The sequence below is a fragment of the Aulonocara stuartgranti genome (genome assembly GCF_965226115.1).
Source record: "Aulonocara stuartgranti genome assembly, chromosome: 19".
Lineage (NCBI taxonomy): Eukaryota > Metazoa > Chordata > Actinopteri > Cichliformes > Cichlidae > Aulonocara > Aulonocara stuartgranti.
In genome coordinates, this window is record NC_138955.1 from 20867178 (window position 1) to 20883638 (window position 16461).

The 16461-nt window shown below is 46.5% G+C and overlaps 1 protein-coding gene across 12 annotated transcripts in view; it reads left to right on the top strand.

Moving 5' to 3' along the window:
- Positions 1 to 14060, top strand: part of LOC309695839 (AT-rich interactive domain-containing protein 1B-like) — a 189478-nt gene extending 175418 nt beyond the window's left edge. For 9 of the 12 annotated variants that reach the window (XM_082516764.1, XM_082516766.1, XM_082516757.1 and 6 more), the window contains 9 exons: positions 974 to 1196; positions 4944 to 5085; positions 7221 to 7390; positions 8213 to 8345; positions 8455 to 8574; positions 8685 to 8760; positions 9501 to 10227; positions 10520 to 10650; positions 10877 to 14060. In XM_082516764.1, the coding sequence (XP_082372890.1) occupies positions 974 to 1196; positions 4944 to 5085; positions 7221 to 7390; positions 8213 to 8345; positions 8455 to 8574; positions 8685 to 8760; positions 9501 to 10227; positions 10520 to 10650; positions 10877 to 12661 (3507 nt within the window). In that variant the 3' untranslated portion in view covers positions 12662 to 14060. The remainder of the gene's footprint in view (positions 1 to 973; positions 1197 to 4943; positions 5086 to 7220; positions 7391 to 8212; positions 8346 to 8454; positions 8575 to 8684; positions 8761 to 9500; positions 10228 to 10519; positions 10651 to 10876) is intronic. The other 3 variants (XM_082516760.1, XM_082516758.1, XM_082516759.1) reach the window with 1 other exon arrangement.
- The last annotated feature ends 2401 nt before the right edge of the window (positions 14061 to 16461 follow it).

Below are 16461 nucleotides of genomic sequence, written 5' to 3' on the forward strand. Positions count from 1 at the left end.
TCGCTCTTTGGCTGCTTAGTATTCTTCATAAATCTCCACGGCATATGGCGAGCTTGTAAATGTTGAGAAATGTTCTCAGGAGAATGAGATACATCAAATTAACCTCAGAGAAAGCTGCCTACGTCCTGAAACCAGCTCCAAGCATGTCATTCCTCATGTGATAAAAATGTGAAATTAATATACCGGCAAGGTCAGGTTGGGCAGAAGGACGGAAAACAGGAAGCAAAAGTATACGGACACCTGACAGATACTCGTGTTACACAGCGGCCGGCGTTTTCTGCTCTTTGATGGACCTGAGAGGCAGATTCTCTGCAGACGTTCAACAACACAAAATTAGGAAAAATGTTTCGTTGCTTTGGAGAAACATAAAATTTAACATGTTTTTTTTTCTTTATGTGTACAAAGATGCCGTCTAAGTGCAAATCTGTAGTTGTTTTACACCTAAAACCTGTCAGACAGTCTTCAGATGTGTTTTCCTGTCAGCTAGAATCAGCTTTTCATAGTTTTAGCAGGTTCACCACTTTAGTAAACCAGTAATATTTTTGCCCTTTTGACCTTAACCCATCACCTTTGCATTCCTCAGTTTCTACTGCTGACTTTCAGTTTGTTTAATTCTCAGCTAAAATCAGGTCCTTAGTCGAGCAAATCTTTCTACACCGTGAAAAACAGGCTGTGTGTTCAGGTCAGGCCCACATACTCTTCTCTTGTGTAACACAGTGCATTTTTTCGCTTTTACATTAAAACGTACAACGTGAAAATTATCTGCAAGTGACCTGCAACTCCTGCAAACACGGAGCGCTGAGCCGCGGGGTTGATTATTCTGATTAGATTAGCAGGATGTGATCGCCCATTCTCCAGGCGAAATTATAAGTGTGCAGCTGATACTACCAGGATGGCGCCGAGAAATTATCTCAGTTGTTACGATCTGTGCCAATCATTTCGCTTCCTAACATCGTGTTGTTCTCTGACTCAGGTAAACAAGAACAAGAAGTGGCGTGAGCTGTCCAGCACCCTGAACGTGGGTACATCCAGCAGCACCGCCAGCTCGCTGAAGAAGCAGTACATCCAGTATCTGTTTGCCTACGAGTGCAAGATGGAGAGGGGAGAAGACCCGCCAGCGGACAACAGCAGCAGTAGCAGCAGCATGGCTGGAGGGGACAACAGGAAGCAGGTCAAGATCCAGCCGCCTTCACCTGGTAAGTCCTGATAACACACTGCCTCAGCCTCCAGTCTGTCAGCATGGGGGGTGCAGAGACTCAGACCTTCCTCTGTAGCCGTGCTGAATGGCAGAAATCTGAAGTATACATTTAGAAGATTGGATGCTTTTATAAGTCTAAGAATCTGACTCCTTAACGACCCTCCGATAGCAGTGAATATTAGATTACAGTTAGGATTACATTTAAAATTAGAAATAGCGCTCAACATTACGCCCTGATTACACGTACACAACTGGAACCCCGCAGAGATGAGTGAACATTAACACTGCTTTGGTGAGATGAGTCTTGGTTTAATAGAGGTGAGCGAGATATGATCGCCACTTGTGCCTCCACGCGGAGCCTCGCCTTTATTTGATTACCCTGCGTCGGAAGGTTAAGTAATATTGTTTTGGTGCACTAGCACAACACAAAAGGTTGCTTTTTGTTTGTGCGAATTACCTGTTGGAGCCATGTGCCTCTGCGCACAATTACAACGGGAGGACGAGGACGGGAGAGAGAAGGAGTCACGTCTCTAATTTGCAGCGGAGATGAGAAAAGTGACCCTTGCTTTTAAATAGAACATTGGAGCACTTCACCCGCCTGCGACGCCACAGATTGCTTTTCCTGGTGGGCGGAAAAGAGCACCAGCCATCATTTGCATACACACACACACACACGCATGCATGCATGCACATGCGAGAAGTTCACGTAAAAGTTTTACAATTCATAATTCAGTGCCTTCTCATCTATTCGAGGGGATTTAAACATCTCAGTTTTTACACAAACTCATTTTGCCAGCTGATGGTGCACGTCATCTGAGATGCAGTCTGTAAGGTAAAACGCGAAGAGGTCGACGCTCGTGACGTTTAGGTTGGCTTTTGGGTATGCAGCACTCGACTGTGAACTGCTCGCGCTACGACACTCCTGCACCACCATCAGAGTGGGTGGAGAGCAGCATCTGCAGCTAGCACTGCGATTCTGAAGACCAAGAGACGTGTCTGTGCAGCAGTGTGCCCACAGTGCACTCAGACTACAGTAAAGCATGTGTTTCTAATTTGAGTTTCACTTTTACAATCGTGTTGCTGAGTCTGATTCTGTCGTTGCATTTTTTTCTCTCCTCGGTGTTTCCCTGTTTTCCTTCACCTCTGTCTTTATATCATGTCCATCCGTGTTCCTCCTGAATCATCTCCTTCATGGTTAGGATTTGATTTTTATGTTTCATTTTCAGTATTGGTCATTTGTTCATGTCCTGTTTTACTTTGATAGTCAGTTTTCTTTTGTTCATGCTTTGTTTTTTTTTACTTTGACCTAATGTGTTATGAACCATAAGCAACAACATGAAACAAAGAGTGACGCCAGAGTTTTTGGATACATTGTTTCTAAATATCAAGATAAAAACAGCAGCCAGTAGAGCAAAAGGAGCCAACCACAGATGACCTTTACCCCAAACCTGTCAGGTGTAGGTAACGCCCAAAGACTGTTGCACTCCAACCAGCAGCAGAGAGGCAGAACACATCCAGGACTCAGGACCTCTCATATACCAAGCCAGACTCATACCCCTGAAACTGCAGTGATCATAGGACCGTGAGACCCACACCCAGGATAACAGACGAGCAAAACAAGCACAGCCACACACTGCAGAGAGTTTGTGAACACCTGTCGTCAGCCATCGTTCATCCTCGAAAAAACTCCCAGAAAGGAGCCCGGACGAGCCCCCAATTTATGTTACAATCCAGCTCATATCTGTGTATTTAATGAACAACTTTACTATTAGAAAAGAAAGAAAATGAAAGAGATTTTTTTTAGCATTTAATTCTGTTTTTATCTGTTTTATTTCATTAAATGTGGCAGTGGGCAAGCTTGCCCTCTGATTAGCTTTACCTTTAAAAAACAGAGTGATCTCCTGTAGACACTAACTTTGCGGTTCGTCTTTGCCCTGCAGGGCTCACTTTGGTTGTTTTATGATTAAATATCCACTCAGTGATGCACTCAAGGCATTTTTCATTTTTCCCTGTTTTGAAAACTATGAATAGAATGAAATGTTTGCAGTTTGTAATATAGACAAAGTTTAATTTAAGTGAAAGAAACGTAATAAATTTAACCATCGTGCAATAATGTTTGATGTTTAAGAAGCAGACTGAATATGCATAATTACCTTTGTATTTATAAATTTGCAAAAAGACTTTTTAATTACTGCACTTGCACATAAAAAGGGAAAATTGTGTTATGAAAAGAAGTGCGTATCGCGCGTGCACACGCCAGGAAAACCTCCCGTTTTTGTCCTTCATGTTGCTCGGTGTTAATGCGCTCTCTGCCTCTGTGCGCTTTGAACTGCCCCACTGACTCCCTGCCAGCCTATATATAGACTGACAGCCCAGTGATGTCACTGAGGGAGCGTGTCCAGCAGGGCGGGTGGGGGTGAGTGGCGGTGGGGTGTGGGGAGTGATTAATGAGGGCTGGAATGTAGAACGTAAACAAACCCGACCTCGCCGTCACCTTTCATTCACAAAACAGCTCAGCTGACTGACTTTTTTCCCCCCTTCTCCACCCCACCCCCACCCTCCCCCTTAACCGCTGCCACCCCTCTGGATTATGTCACCCGCTGACACACACGCTTTTGTGTGCGCACACATCAAACAGCCACACACACTTTTTCCCCCCTTACGTCTCGCTCTAAAAGACGAGCAGAGGGCACTTAAGTTCACGCTGTCCTCCGTCCTCATACCGCCACCACCCCCACCGCTGCCGCTCTTAGAATGGTAAACCTCTTAGCCCCGACTGACCCCGCAATTGTTTGCACTTCCCCACGCGTGCTTTCCGTTTGACGCCGGGATATCCCAGGAAGTGAAGAATCCCTAATGCTCGCTGACCCCTCTTTGCCCCCTCCTACCTCCTGCTCATAATCATGGGATAACCATCTCTCCCTATCTCGCTCTCCTTCTCTCCGTCTCCTGTGATGTAGAGGCAGAGGGTATCATTGAATAATTCAGAATTAGCATGAATTTTTAAAGCTTAAGTCTTTCTATGGAAACGTGTGGTGCAGGGAAAGGCCACTCAGGATATTCGAGAGAAAGGCTTCTTACACTAAATGCTCATTAGGACACTTTCATATTCTCTCTGTCTCCGTCTTTGTCATGATTTCACTGGAACGGTCCACGTCTTCTGTTAAACCTGCTCCTGGGAATTTGGATTCGTTGCTTTTATCGGGCTGGGGGTTCAAATTTCTTCTGATTTCCTCATCATCAGGAGTTTAGGTGTCATAACAAAAGTTTGCACTAACCCGCTCTTAACCCCAGAGTTTCTGTGTGAAACCTCAAGCTTTCTGAAGCGTTAGCTTGAACATGTCATGATTCCATCACATTGGCTGTTTAATTTTACATCTGATACATCTGTGGCCTCGAGCTTAGCTCGCCACTTGAAGTCGATGGCACACAAAGACAAAAAAATCCAGCTAAACCGTCTTCAGACAGCTTTCACATTAAGAACAGGTCTGTGAGTGGAGGCATCCTTCCCTCTTCCTCCTGCCTCCTCTTCCTCCGCTCGCCTCCTGTAGGCTCATGTCTCGTGTAGGGCATCGCTGCGAGTGCTTTGGCCTTAAGCCCAAAGGTATCTCCCTATTACGGCACATTGCTGCAGTAAAACCAGCTCTAACTCAACCTTCAGATCGTATCTGAAGACTTGTGGAAGACCAACAGTGTCAACGTGTTCTTATGATACAGAACTAATACTCCTACTTGTGTCTCCCAGCTCATTCAGGCGGCTCCCTCCAGGGCCCACAGACACCTCAGTCCTCTGGCAGCAGCTCTACAGCAGAGGCAGCGGGGGACCTGAAGCCCCCCACACCTGCCACCACCCCCCTGGGACAGGTCACACCACTGCCCCCCAACAGGTACACACAGACGCATGCATGATGCTCCTGGTGCTGCATTTACTGACGTGTGCTGCTGACTCATTTTCTCTAAATAAGTTGTGTGTTTGTGTGATATCGTTTGTGTGTCAGCAGTCTGTTTGTTGATGTGTGGTATCCAAAAGTGTGAACATTGTCTCTAAAATTAAACAACAGCGTAGTGGAGCGAGCTTGAAATAAAAGGGGATGCTCTCAGTGTGCTGCTATGTTTAGGTGAGACTGGGATGTGTGATTTGGTTCTTTCTGCTCTTTATGTGACGATTCGAGTCGCACGCCTTCATCTCTGCTGGTTTTAATTAGAAACAGCAACAATCACGTTTGCTGAGCCTGAGAGAAGCACTGTGTTTGAGCTCTTTACCTGGATGTCATTATTATGCTTCCTATTTTAGATCAAAGGTTTTATTTTGCACACAGTTGACTGACGGCCTCTTGTCACATTTAAATTTAAGGTTTTTTCGTGCGCATCACAGCGGGGCTGTCAAACTCCGTTTCCTTCAGGGCCACACTGGGACACGCTGGACAGTTAATTAATGTGTTTTAATCTAATATAAAAAGCATGTCCCCCACAGCCTCCTCACAGGCCTCCCAGTCAAGTCAACAAAAGCCAACAAAAAGTAATCGACTCGATTTATTCACACAAAATAAAACAGTTTTGTTGTTGAGTCTCCGAGTTCCTGTTTCACAGTCCTGAATGTGACACATCGATGGCTGCGTGCGACCTACCTGTCCTTGTTTCCACATTAAAAACCTAAAAAAAGTTTTTTCAAATTAAATGTTGATTTTGTGTTGTTCTGTGTCCTGAGCCGCCCATTATTTCTTTCTGCTTCGTTTCCATGGAGCAGACTCTCTTGTCATTTGTAACGTGGTCCTGAGTTCTCTGAAGGTCTTTCAGATTGTTTTTATTTTTTTGACATTGACGGCTTTTTCACTCGTTTTCAATCCAGGCCTCGTACCTGTTTTTTTTTAAAGCAATGTTTTTGTTAGTTCAGCTGCATAACTCTGACCTCTGAGTCATTCATGCATAAAAAAGCTCCTTGCAGATGAAACTGTGTTGTCTCTACACATAACAGACAACCTAGCAAAGAGACTATTTTAGATGATCTCTTCATGTCACAAAAACATTTGGTCTCATTTCTTTACTGTCCTCACTTGAATCTGTGAAAAGTACCCAAGATAACACACTTTGACATGAAATAGTATTTTTGTACCAACAAAATAGCTCAATAGCTGTGAGCTGAAGAGCTGGCTTATCTCAGAAAAAAATTTGAGGAAACTGAACAAGAATCAGGAAAAAAGTAAAGACCTGATTCAGGACCTGAAAGATGTATTTGGACCTTCAGCTGATCCATCTGCTGTTCACTGAAGCTTCCTTCAGCTGTCAAGAAGCCAAGACTGAGGTATTAAATTACACAAGAACTGGACTGAAAATCAGAGCAATGGGTGTGACGGTGTGAGGAATATAAATTTGAAAAGGTTTGGTTCAAATCATGGTCAGTATGTACAAGGAGGTCAGGGGGAGGTCCAACAGTGAGTCTGCAGCCATCTGTGAAGCAGGGTGGGGGGTTGAGCTGCATTTCAGCCAGTGGTGCTGGGATCTTGTCATGAATGCAGAAAAGTACCATCAGATTTTGATCCACCATGGAGTAACATGTGGAGAGCATGGCAGTGAGGCACACAGGGGAACACCATCAGTGTCCCCAGAGCCCAGACCTCAGCATTACTTGGGCAGTGTGGGATCATCCTGATAGAGAACAAAAGGCAGAAACATCCAAAGAAGAGCTTAAAACATCCTGGAGAACCCACCTGAGAGAGAGTTGAGTCTGTGCTGAAGGATAAAAGCGCTCACACCAAATGATGACCGTTAGAAATGTGCAAACTGTTTCATATTCTGCATTTCTGTGTATGTCTGCACGTTTCAGTACATCTCTGCACCTTTTTCCTATTTTCAAAGGAAAAATTAAAAAATACACGAGGAGCGGCTCAAATAATAAAATGACCAAATAGTATATGTCATGATTGACTCCCGCTCTTAAAAAATGAAACTGACAACTTTATTATTTTTGTATCCAAGCATTCAGTGTGTTGTGTCGGTGCCTCTCATCCCCCCTCACTTCCAGGAGCAGTGTGAGCGTGCAGGACCCCTTCTCAGAGGTGAGCGACCCGGCCTTCCAGAAGCGGACTCCCGCCCTGCCCCCCTCGGCTACGTACCAGCAGGGCCTCAGCATGCCTGACATGATGATGAGGATGCAGTACGATGCCAAGGACCCCTTCGCCGGGATGAGGAAGAGTGAGTGAGACACATGCAGTAATAAACCTTCACCCAAACCCGATTCTCCATTTTTATTGTCCTTAATTGAACTTTGAGGGAACAGCGTTGTTCTGAGATTCATTTAATCCACAGGTACGACAAATTAGGGGGGTCGTTCTCAACTTCATCTTTAAACTGTGCAAAAGCTTTCATTTCAGTGAATCGTGTATCCCAAAGACATTGGGCTTTCATCTGTTTCAGTGGTCTAATTCATTATCTTGTCACTGTGTCATCTCACATCAGGACAGATGTGTGTGTTTGTGTGTGTGTGTGTGTGTGTTTTCCTACTAGAAGTATGAATCGAAATGAGAACTGTTTGTCGCTTTATCCAAAACACACCAGCTCGTTTTAAGTTCTTGTAGCTTAGTCTGCGTCTCATCCTAACTTTGTTCCTCCTTTTCATCCTCTTGTTTCCAACCTTTCATCCTTCCCCCCGCTGTGAAGCACCTGCTTCGACCAACTCGTGCGGTTTGGTTTCCAGAACAAACGGGAGTTTTAGAAAGAATGGCGGCTCCTCTGAAGGCTGGCGAGAATGGAGTCTGAATGAATAATATGGTGGATGATAGCTGCATAACAACTCAGAACAATAGGTTTAATCATGCAAAGTGCAGAATATTCATAGAGGCATGCTGCCACCTGCTGGTCAGCAGAAACATGGTTCGTGCATTCAGAAATGCACATTTAGATGCTGTTGGATATTTCCAGGAGAATGAAACCATTTCCCCTCCTTGTTCTTTAACGCGTTCATACAATTTAGATTATTAGGTCCAGTCTAAGGTCTTTGCTTTCCTTCCTCCACAGTGGCAGGAGCCGATCCTTATATTCCAGCCCAGATGCCCGGAAGCGGTATGCAGGACATGTATGGTCGACCCCCATCAGCCCTGAGCATGAGCCAAAGGTCACAGTACCCGTACGGGCCGGGCTACGACAGGAGGTAAAAAAACACAAAGTGGGGGAATCAGTTTCCTCTTATTTATTCTGTCCTGAACGTCGAGGCGTGGTGTACTGCACAGCATCAGTAAAGCATGTCCTGCTGTCTTTAGGCCGGACCATATGATGGGGATGGAGGGGACCATGGGCCCCCCTGGGAGTCAGACCAACATGGGACCTTCCAACAGTGAGGGCAGCATGTACTCGCCCAGCAGATACTCCTCACAGCACAGGTCAGCGCTCTCGTACGTGTCTCCAGCAGAGTGTGCGTGCCTCTCTGGAGGCCTGTGCTCTGTAACAATCAGTGAGTGATACTCTCTTTCCCCTCTGTCCTCTGCTTCAGACACGACGGCTACGGTCAGCAGTATTCCAGCATGCCGTACGGGATGCATCCATCTGGGATGTACCCACAGCAGCAGGTGAGACAGCTCGTCACGGCGCTCTCAGTCAGAGCTTTACCGTAATCATACCTGCTGTAAACAAGACGTTTGATTAGAGTGTCAAATCTCAGCCCAGAGATAATAAATTAATAAGATAACAGCACAGTGGGTGGGATGTGTTTTGTGACTGTGGTTGTTTCTTGTTGTCATTGTGATCACAATCAATTTCTGCTTTTTTGAACCATCAGAATGAAGTAAAGCAGAGCGATGATTGCTTGTTTTGAGTCCTAATAATGACCCTCATGAATGGGCCAATCAATGGTCCTCTCTCGCACGTCATTTGTCAAACTGAAGATTATTAGCCACGTAATTATGGTATCGAGTAGAACTGTTTCTTTGTGTCTCGGAGGAAAATAGTGTGAGGTAATTGGCCATTAGGTGACCGCTCTGAGCAGAAGCCATCGCGTGTTTTTGCAGCGTCCTGCTGCGTTTCTGCCACACGAGCGTGGTTTCAGATTTAGTTCACAACTCAGAATATTTCTGAGTCTTTGATAGATCGGCGGAGCTCCCGGCTGGAGGTGTAATGGAGCATCGCGGTAAAATAATTATGGTAATGGAAGTACGAGCCACGCGCCTCACCTCTCGCCCACTGACAGGTGGATGTGAAGAAAAATGGATGCTCTCGTGAGCTTTGTGTGCACGTCTCATGGAAGCATGTTTTCATCGTGTGATTGCTTTTTGTTAAGCGTCGTCGCTAACGATCTCCCCCGTTGCTTCAGCAGGGCTACAAGCGTCCGCTGGATGGAATGTACGGCCCCCCGCCCAAGAGACACGAGGGCGACATGTACGCCATGCAGTACACCAACCAGCAGCCGGACATGTACAACCACTACGGCAGCGGTTACTCTGAACACAGACCGCTCCAGGGACAGTTCCCCTACCCGTACCCCCGCGACCGTATGGCCCCCTCGGGCCAGAGCCAGCACAGTATGCTGGGTGGGGGGCCCCCTCCTAATCACGCTGCCGACGGGCCCAACATGTGGCCTTCGAGGACAGACCTCGGCTACCCCTACCCCAGCAGGCCGGGATCACAAATGCCCCCGTACGGCTCGATAGGCAGAGACGACATGGACGGGCGGCCCGGGCCGGAGCAGTGGCACCGTCAGTCTCCGTACATGTCATCATCAGGCGGCATGCCCCCCCTGTCCTCGCGTCAGCCGTCGTCTTATTCCAACTCCCCGTCCATGGCCAACCACCTGCCCAGAGCGCCGAGCCCAGGGGCCTTCCAGCGCTCCATGGACTCTCGAATGTCGCCCAGCAAAGCGCCATTCATGTCCCCCATGAAGATGCCTAAACCCGGCCTGGCCATGATGGGATCGCAGGGCGGTGGACCCATCGGGCAGTTTCCTCCTAATCTGAGGAGGGACCTCAACTACCCACCGGGTTCAGTGGAGGGCACCCTGCCGATTCTCAAGCCTCGACGCAAGCTAACATCCAAGGACAGTGGTAAGATCGTTTTTTAGGTTCTCAGCAGCAGCATATTTGCAGCTTGTTTAAACCTGGTTCTTCTCCGGTGGAAGTTTTCCGTGTTTTCCAGCTGTAAAAGAAACGGTGTTTTAGCTCCCCTATCGCTGCACTGGTGCAGCTCATTGTCAGCTAACGGTAGCACAACATGAGCCAAATTTTATCAAAGAAATTACAACCATCTACTTTGGTTAGCGTCCCTCTCATCTTCAGGACGTTTGATTGCCAGTTTTTTTTCTTCCTGGTTCCAAAAATCCCACTGTTTTAATCCCAGGAACGCCTGAGGCCTGGCGCGTGATGATGTCTCTGAAGTCTGGCCTGCTGGCAGAGAGCACGTGGGCGCTAGATACCATCAATATCCTGCTGTACGATGACAGCACAGTGGCCTCCTTTAACCTCTCCCAGGTAAAACCAACCCACAGAACAGAGCCTGTCTTTATCATCATCTAGATCCTGTTTTTCTTTTGCAATAAAACTCCACGAGAGTCAAGTTAGTTATGCACCTCTGAGGTTTTGCAGTATTATATCTACTTAAAAATTCTTGGCTCGTATTCAGAGTCTGGGACTACTTGATAGCTCGTCTGACTTCTTTCTGCTCAGCATTGATCACGTTTTATTTTTCTCTGTCCAGTTGCCTGGATTCCTCGAGCTCATCGTCGAGTACTTCCGCCGTTGCTTGATTGAGATCTTTGGCATCCTGGAAGAGTTTGAGGTGGGGACTAAGAAACTGTCCTCAAGTCCAGCGTCTGCACAGAACGAAAGACCTGAGCGGGATTCTGGCTCTCCTGTCCAGCCTGAGCTCTCTAAAGCCGAGGAGACCCAGGTGGAGCGTGCCGAGGGCGTCACCGAGGAAGTGACACCTGTTGCTGCAGAGCCGGCCGAGGTGAACGGCGAAACAGAGGAGTCCAACATGAGCGTTAACAGGGAGGACAAGAGTGGAGAAGATGGTGAAAAGGAGGGAAAAGAAGAAGAAGAGGAGGCAGCAGAGTGTGAAGCAGAGACCGTGGATCGGCCCGTAGCAGAGGCGGAGCATAAACCCAAACAAGCCAGCAAATACGACAAGTTCCCCATCAAGATTGTTCACAAAGAGAACCTGACCGATGACATGTCCGGTTACCTCACAGAGTTTACCAGCGGGCTGCTGCACTGGCAGGCGGGTGGAGGCGACTCCACGGCACACATTCAGACACACTTCGAACCCCGGAGCGAAGCGCCCGAGGATGAAGGCAGGAGAAACGAGAGCAAACAGGAGAGCAAGATGGACCACGAAAAGAAGCAACCTCTGAAACACATCACCGCGACTATCGACGACGTTCTGTGCGCCCGCGTTGACGCCCTCGCTTACGGCCATCCCGCGCGCTCTCTGCCCTCTTACCCCTTCAGGGTGCACCCAGATGGGGAGGAGGACCACATCACCTTGCTGGAGGATGAGCCACGCTGCCTGGACGAGGCTCCGCTCACCACCACATCTGCCTGGCAGGACTCGCTGTCCAAGCGGTGCACCTGCGTCTCCAACATCGTCCGGAGTCTGTCCTTTATCCCGGGGAATGACTTGGACATGTCCCGCCACCCTGCTCTGGTTCTTCTGCTGGGCAGGCTGCTTCTGCTGCACCACGTGCACCCTGAGAGGAACAGGTTACCTCCCAGCTTCCAAAGAGACGAGCAGCAGGAGCGGGGGCTGTCGAGCAGTAAGGACGAGTGGTGGTGGGAGTGTCTGAGTCTGCTCAGGGAGAACGCCATGGTCACTCTGGCCAACATCGCTGGCCAGTTGGATCTCTCCACTTACCCAGATACCATCTGCCTTCCCATCCTGGACGGCCTCCTCCACTGGATGGTTTGCCCCTCAACCGAAGCCCAGGACCCCTTTCCGTCGGCAGGACCTCATTCCCAGCTCACCCCCCAGAGGCTGGTGCTGGAATGCCTCTGCAAGCTGAGCATCCAGGAGGGCAACTTGGACCTCCTGCTGGCGACGCCGCCGTTCAGCCGACAGGAGAAACTGTTCACGGTCCTGGTGCGCTACGTGGGTCAGAGGAAGGCCCAGGTGTACAGGGAGATGGCGGTGGCTGTGCTCTCCCACCTGGCACAGGGAGACCCCACAGCGGCGCGTGCCATTGCCATGCAGAAGGGCAGCGTGGGTAACCTGGTAGTTTTCTTGGAGGACGGCGTTAGCATGGCACAGTATCAGCAGAACCCTCACAGCCTGCTGCACATGGGCCATCCTCCCATGGACCTGCCCAGTATAAACATGATGTGCAGAGCAGCTAAAGGCCTGCTGGCTATGGCCAAAGTGCAAGAGAACAAGAAAGAGTTTGTACTGTATGAAAGCAGATTATTAGACATCTCCATCTCCTCGGTGCTCAATGTGGGAGTGGTCGCCATTATTTGCCAAGTCCTGTTTCACTTGGGGAAGTTATGACATGAGGAGAGGCGGGACTGGCGCGGCACACGCTGAGGCTATTTCTGTGGTTTTTCTATTTTTATTTATTAAAATGACAGAAAATGTTTGTGTTTTTTTAAAAGAAGTATCTGCATAAACAAAATGTCTCTATCTATATACATATATATGTATACATATATATATATATATATATATATATATATATATGTATAGCTTCTGGGCGATGTCGGGATTTGAAAGCTCGTTTTAATACAAATATTTAATACCTGCTGGTGTCGGATTGCTGCGTTTGGTTTGGCATTATTTTCTTTTCTTCCTTTGTTTACTTTTTCAGCCAAAGCTGCCACCAGATCTTGGTGCTCGATTCTGTGGTTCCTTTAGAGTCGATGAGATGTTTTTCAGTTTTATAAACGCCAATATGCTCATCAACTTTTTGTTAATGGAGAGTATTTATTTAAAATGTGACACTGTACAGTAGTTTGAACTTTTTGCCAACAGCGGTGGAGGAAAAAAACACAGAGAAAACACAGAGTTTTTAAACTGAAACGTCTCCATCGCTGGAACATACGTTGTGCAATAGGACTTTGGAGCAAGTTGTCCCTTTGAAAACCAGAGGATGTAAAAGCTTCTGACACCTGCAGTGTGCGCTCATGGCCACGAGGAGGCAGCATTGCACCAGCCAATCGACATCAGAGAAGAGCATCCGTCAGAGAAGCGTCTAATTTATCAATCATAGCCTCAATGACTTTCACAGATGAACTTTGTGTTTCCTGATCACTTGTGTTATGTCTGTATTTTTTCATCACCGTGTATATAAACTGTTGTACACACGATTCTTTCGGTCTTTATCTAGCATAGCAGGAGACGGGACTTTCTGACTATTATAACAAATGCTTTTATTGTTGGTAAATTTGGTATTGTTATTATACATATTTTGTTAATGGGGTCAAATATTTGAACATGGCAGATGTATCTGATGTTTCACCGTTCAAAAAAAACACACAAAAACAACAAAAAAAGAAGAAAAAAATCCTGTATGCGTTGTATTATAGCTGAGAAAACAATCGCTTTGGTAATGAAACGTGGAAGTGCCAGGGTGAGGGGGTGACTGTGGAGACGCCATGCGAGGGAACCGAACATCTTTCTGTTTGTTCACGTCCTGCGTTCATGTCAGTGGGCATATTTTTGAATCTACACGATGCTCGAAAACAAAACACGTGAAAAGATCAAAACATCCTGAAAGCTCATTGTAAAAAATGCCTTTTTTCATATGACTCCTGTCTTTTATTCAGTATACACATTTATACTCTGTGCTGCACATGTCACGAATAAATGTACGATGAACATCGTTAAGCACTGGAGACGTTACATTATGTCCAGACAATCTTAGGCCAATAAAACAAACATCAACTGCTTACGTGGGCTGTCTTTTATTGGCTGCATCCGGATCCTTCGTGGCACAGGTTCAAAAAGGTGCTGAAAACATCTGAGAGTTTGGTCCAAGCTGAGAGCTGGTAGCGTCTCACAGTTCCTGCAGATTTGTCATTTGCATCCGTAGCGAGAATCCCCCGTTGATTCTGTTGGATTGAGATCTGGACGCTGTGGAGGCCATTTGAGTGCAGTGAACTCAACAAACCAGTTCGAGAGGATTTGAGCTTCATGACTTGGTGTGTAGAAGATGGTAGACTGGTCTAAAGGGACGGACGTTGCTCGGGTAGGCTGTGGAGCTTTAATGATGCTCAGCTGGTGCTCAGGGGCCCAAACTGTGCCGAGAAAATATCCCCACATCGTCACACCCCCACCATCCTATCCTTGTAATGATCAGCTGTTGGTACGAGGCAGGATGGATCCATGCTTCTGGTTGTTTACACCGAACTCTGACTCTAATCCAAATGTTGCAGCAGAGAAAGACTCATCGGATCCCGAAACGTTGTTCCATCGTCTGTTGTCCAGTTTTGGCGAGCCTGTGTGAATTGTAGCTCCAGTTCTCCTCTGACATCAACAAGGATTTTCTCCTGGAGAGCTGCTGCTCACTGGATTTTAACCATAGTTGTTTGGGAAAGTCCAGCAGATCAGCCCGCCTGGCACCAAAAACCTCACCACATTCAAAACACCTCAGCAGCTCACCACCACCCAAAAGCATCTGTGAAGTGCAGCCATATGATTGGCTGATTACATCTTTGTGTTAATGCAAAAATATCCAATGTTTCCCTAATAAAGTGTATAAGTGAGCACGGTGATAAGTTGCTGTTGGGAAGAGTAAACAGCAGAATGTGATGATTCTCCTGAAAGCTGACTGTTCCTTGGACAACGTTACAAACTGTACATCACAGCAGCTCTCGGGCTGTGTGTCTAACGCAGGTCTTGGCATCAGTCCCGCCCTTCAGTTAGAGTCAGATTTTATTGTGTCATGGATCATCTCACTCTTCAGGCGCTGCAGAAACACCAGCTCTCAGATTCACTGGACTCAAAGCCAAACTAATGTCCTCCAAAGACTTCATCTCACAGCCTTGATCCGGTAAACATACAAGTATTTATAAGTATTAATATCAAGGAGAAAGTGTACTACTGGGTGCCATGAGAACAGTTGTATTACTCCGTCTGGACGTTTCCTCATAGCCGTGGAGAAAAGACAGCTGTTTGTCTTTATTCTTTATTGTGGTTTGTTTTCCACTACACACACAATGCTAAGTTCTCATATTTGTCCTGGCATTATGTGCTGTCACGTTGTTGTTTAGCACAACTGAGGTCCTGGATGAAGGTGTTATAGCCCAAACAGATCTATCGAGCAGTGGCTGCACGGCCACTGAAAATCAGGCCTGTTGACACCATGCAGGGTTTAGCTCAGTTATTTACACCCATTTTCTTAGTTAACTCTGCTAATTGTGATTAAAAATATTCTGTTTTTGTGCTGCACACTTAGATCAATGGAACATGGGAGGTACAGCTACCCCGTCTCTTTGCTGCTGCTTCCCATCTGTTATACACATTACTCCCTCGCTTTCAGAAAGCCTCCATAATTACCAGTTTCACTCATTTTGGTTTCATTTATTTTACAGTTCGCTTTGGAATTAGTTCATTAAAATGTGCAAAATTAACCAGCACAAATCAAAGAACTAAGCTGGATTTAGATTTGTAGCATCTGAAAAAGTATTTTTAGAGATGGAATTATATTCATTCTAATCTGCTCTCAGAGGAGGAACACTGAGCTCATAAAACCTTACATATGTGCATATCATCATCATAGTTTAGTCCGACAATATAAGGAACAGTCACTCTGTGCTTCCCCCTGTTTTCAAGCTTTTCACATTAAAACACTCACAGTTTGTGTTTGACCTTAAACAACTTGAGCTTTACAAGCTTTTACTTTACGAGTCCACAGAAACGTCTCAAGCTTACATCAAAGATGATAATGTTGTGACGAATGATGGAAAGCTAATTTCTTATTCTCTGCAGAAATCTGCTAATCTGCTGTGTTTCATTAATTATCACAGGTTATAAAGGTTCCTCTGTTAATGAAGACATGCACATGTGCAAACACGATCATCAGAAGTGCTTTTAGGAGCAGAAACTCATGACTGATGCACTCTGTGTACCCCCTGACTTTAATGCGTCCTCTTGCAGCGTTTCCAAGAAGGACACAAACCATCAGCCACTCATCTATCCAAGGGTGTTTGAGTTTTTACTGAATAGAGTCTACAGTTTGTTTGGTGTTTTCTCTTTTTTGTGTCTCCCCAGTGTCGTTACTTCCTCTTTAGTTGGAATTTGACGTCTCTCTCTTGTCTTCCTTTGCCAGGGGAAACATGGGTATGAAATCA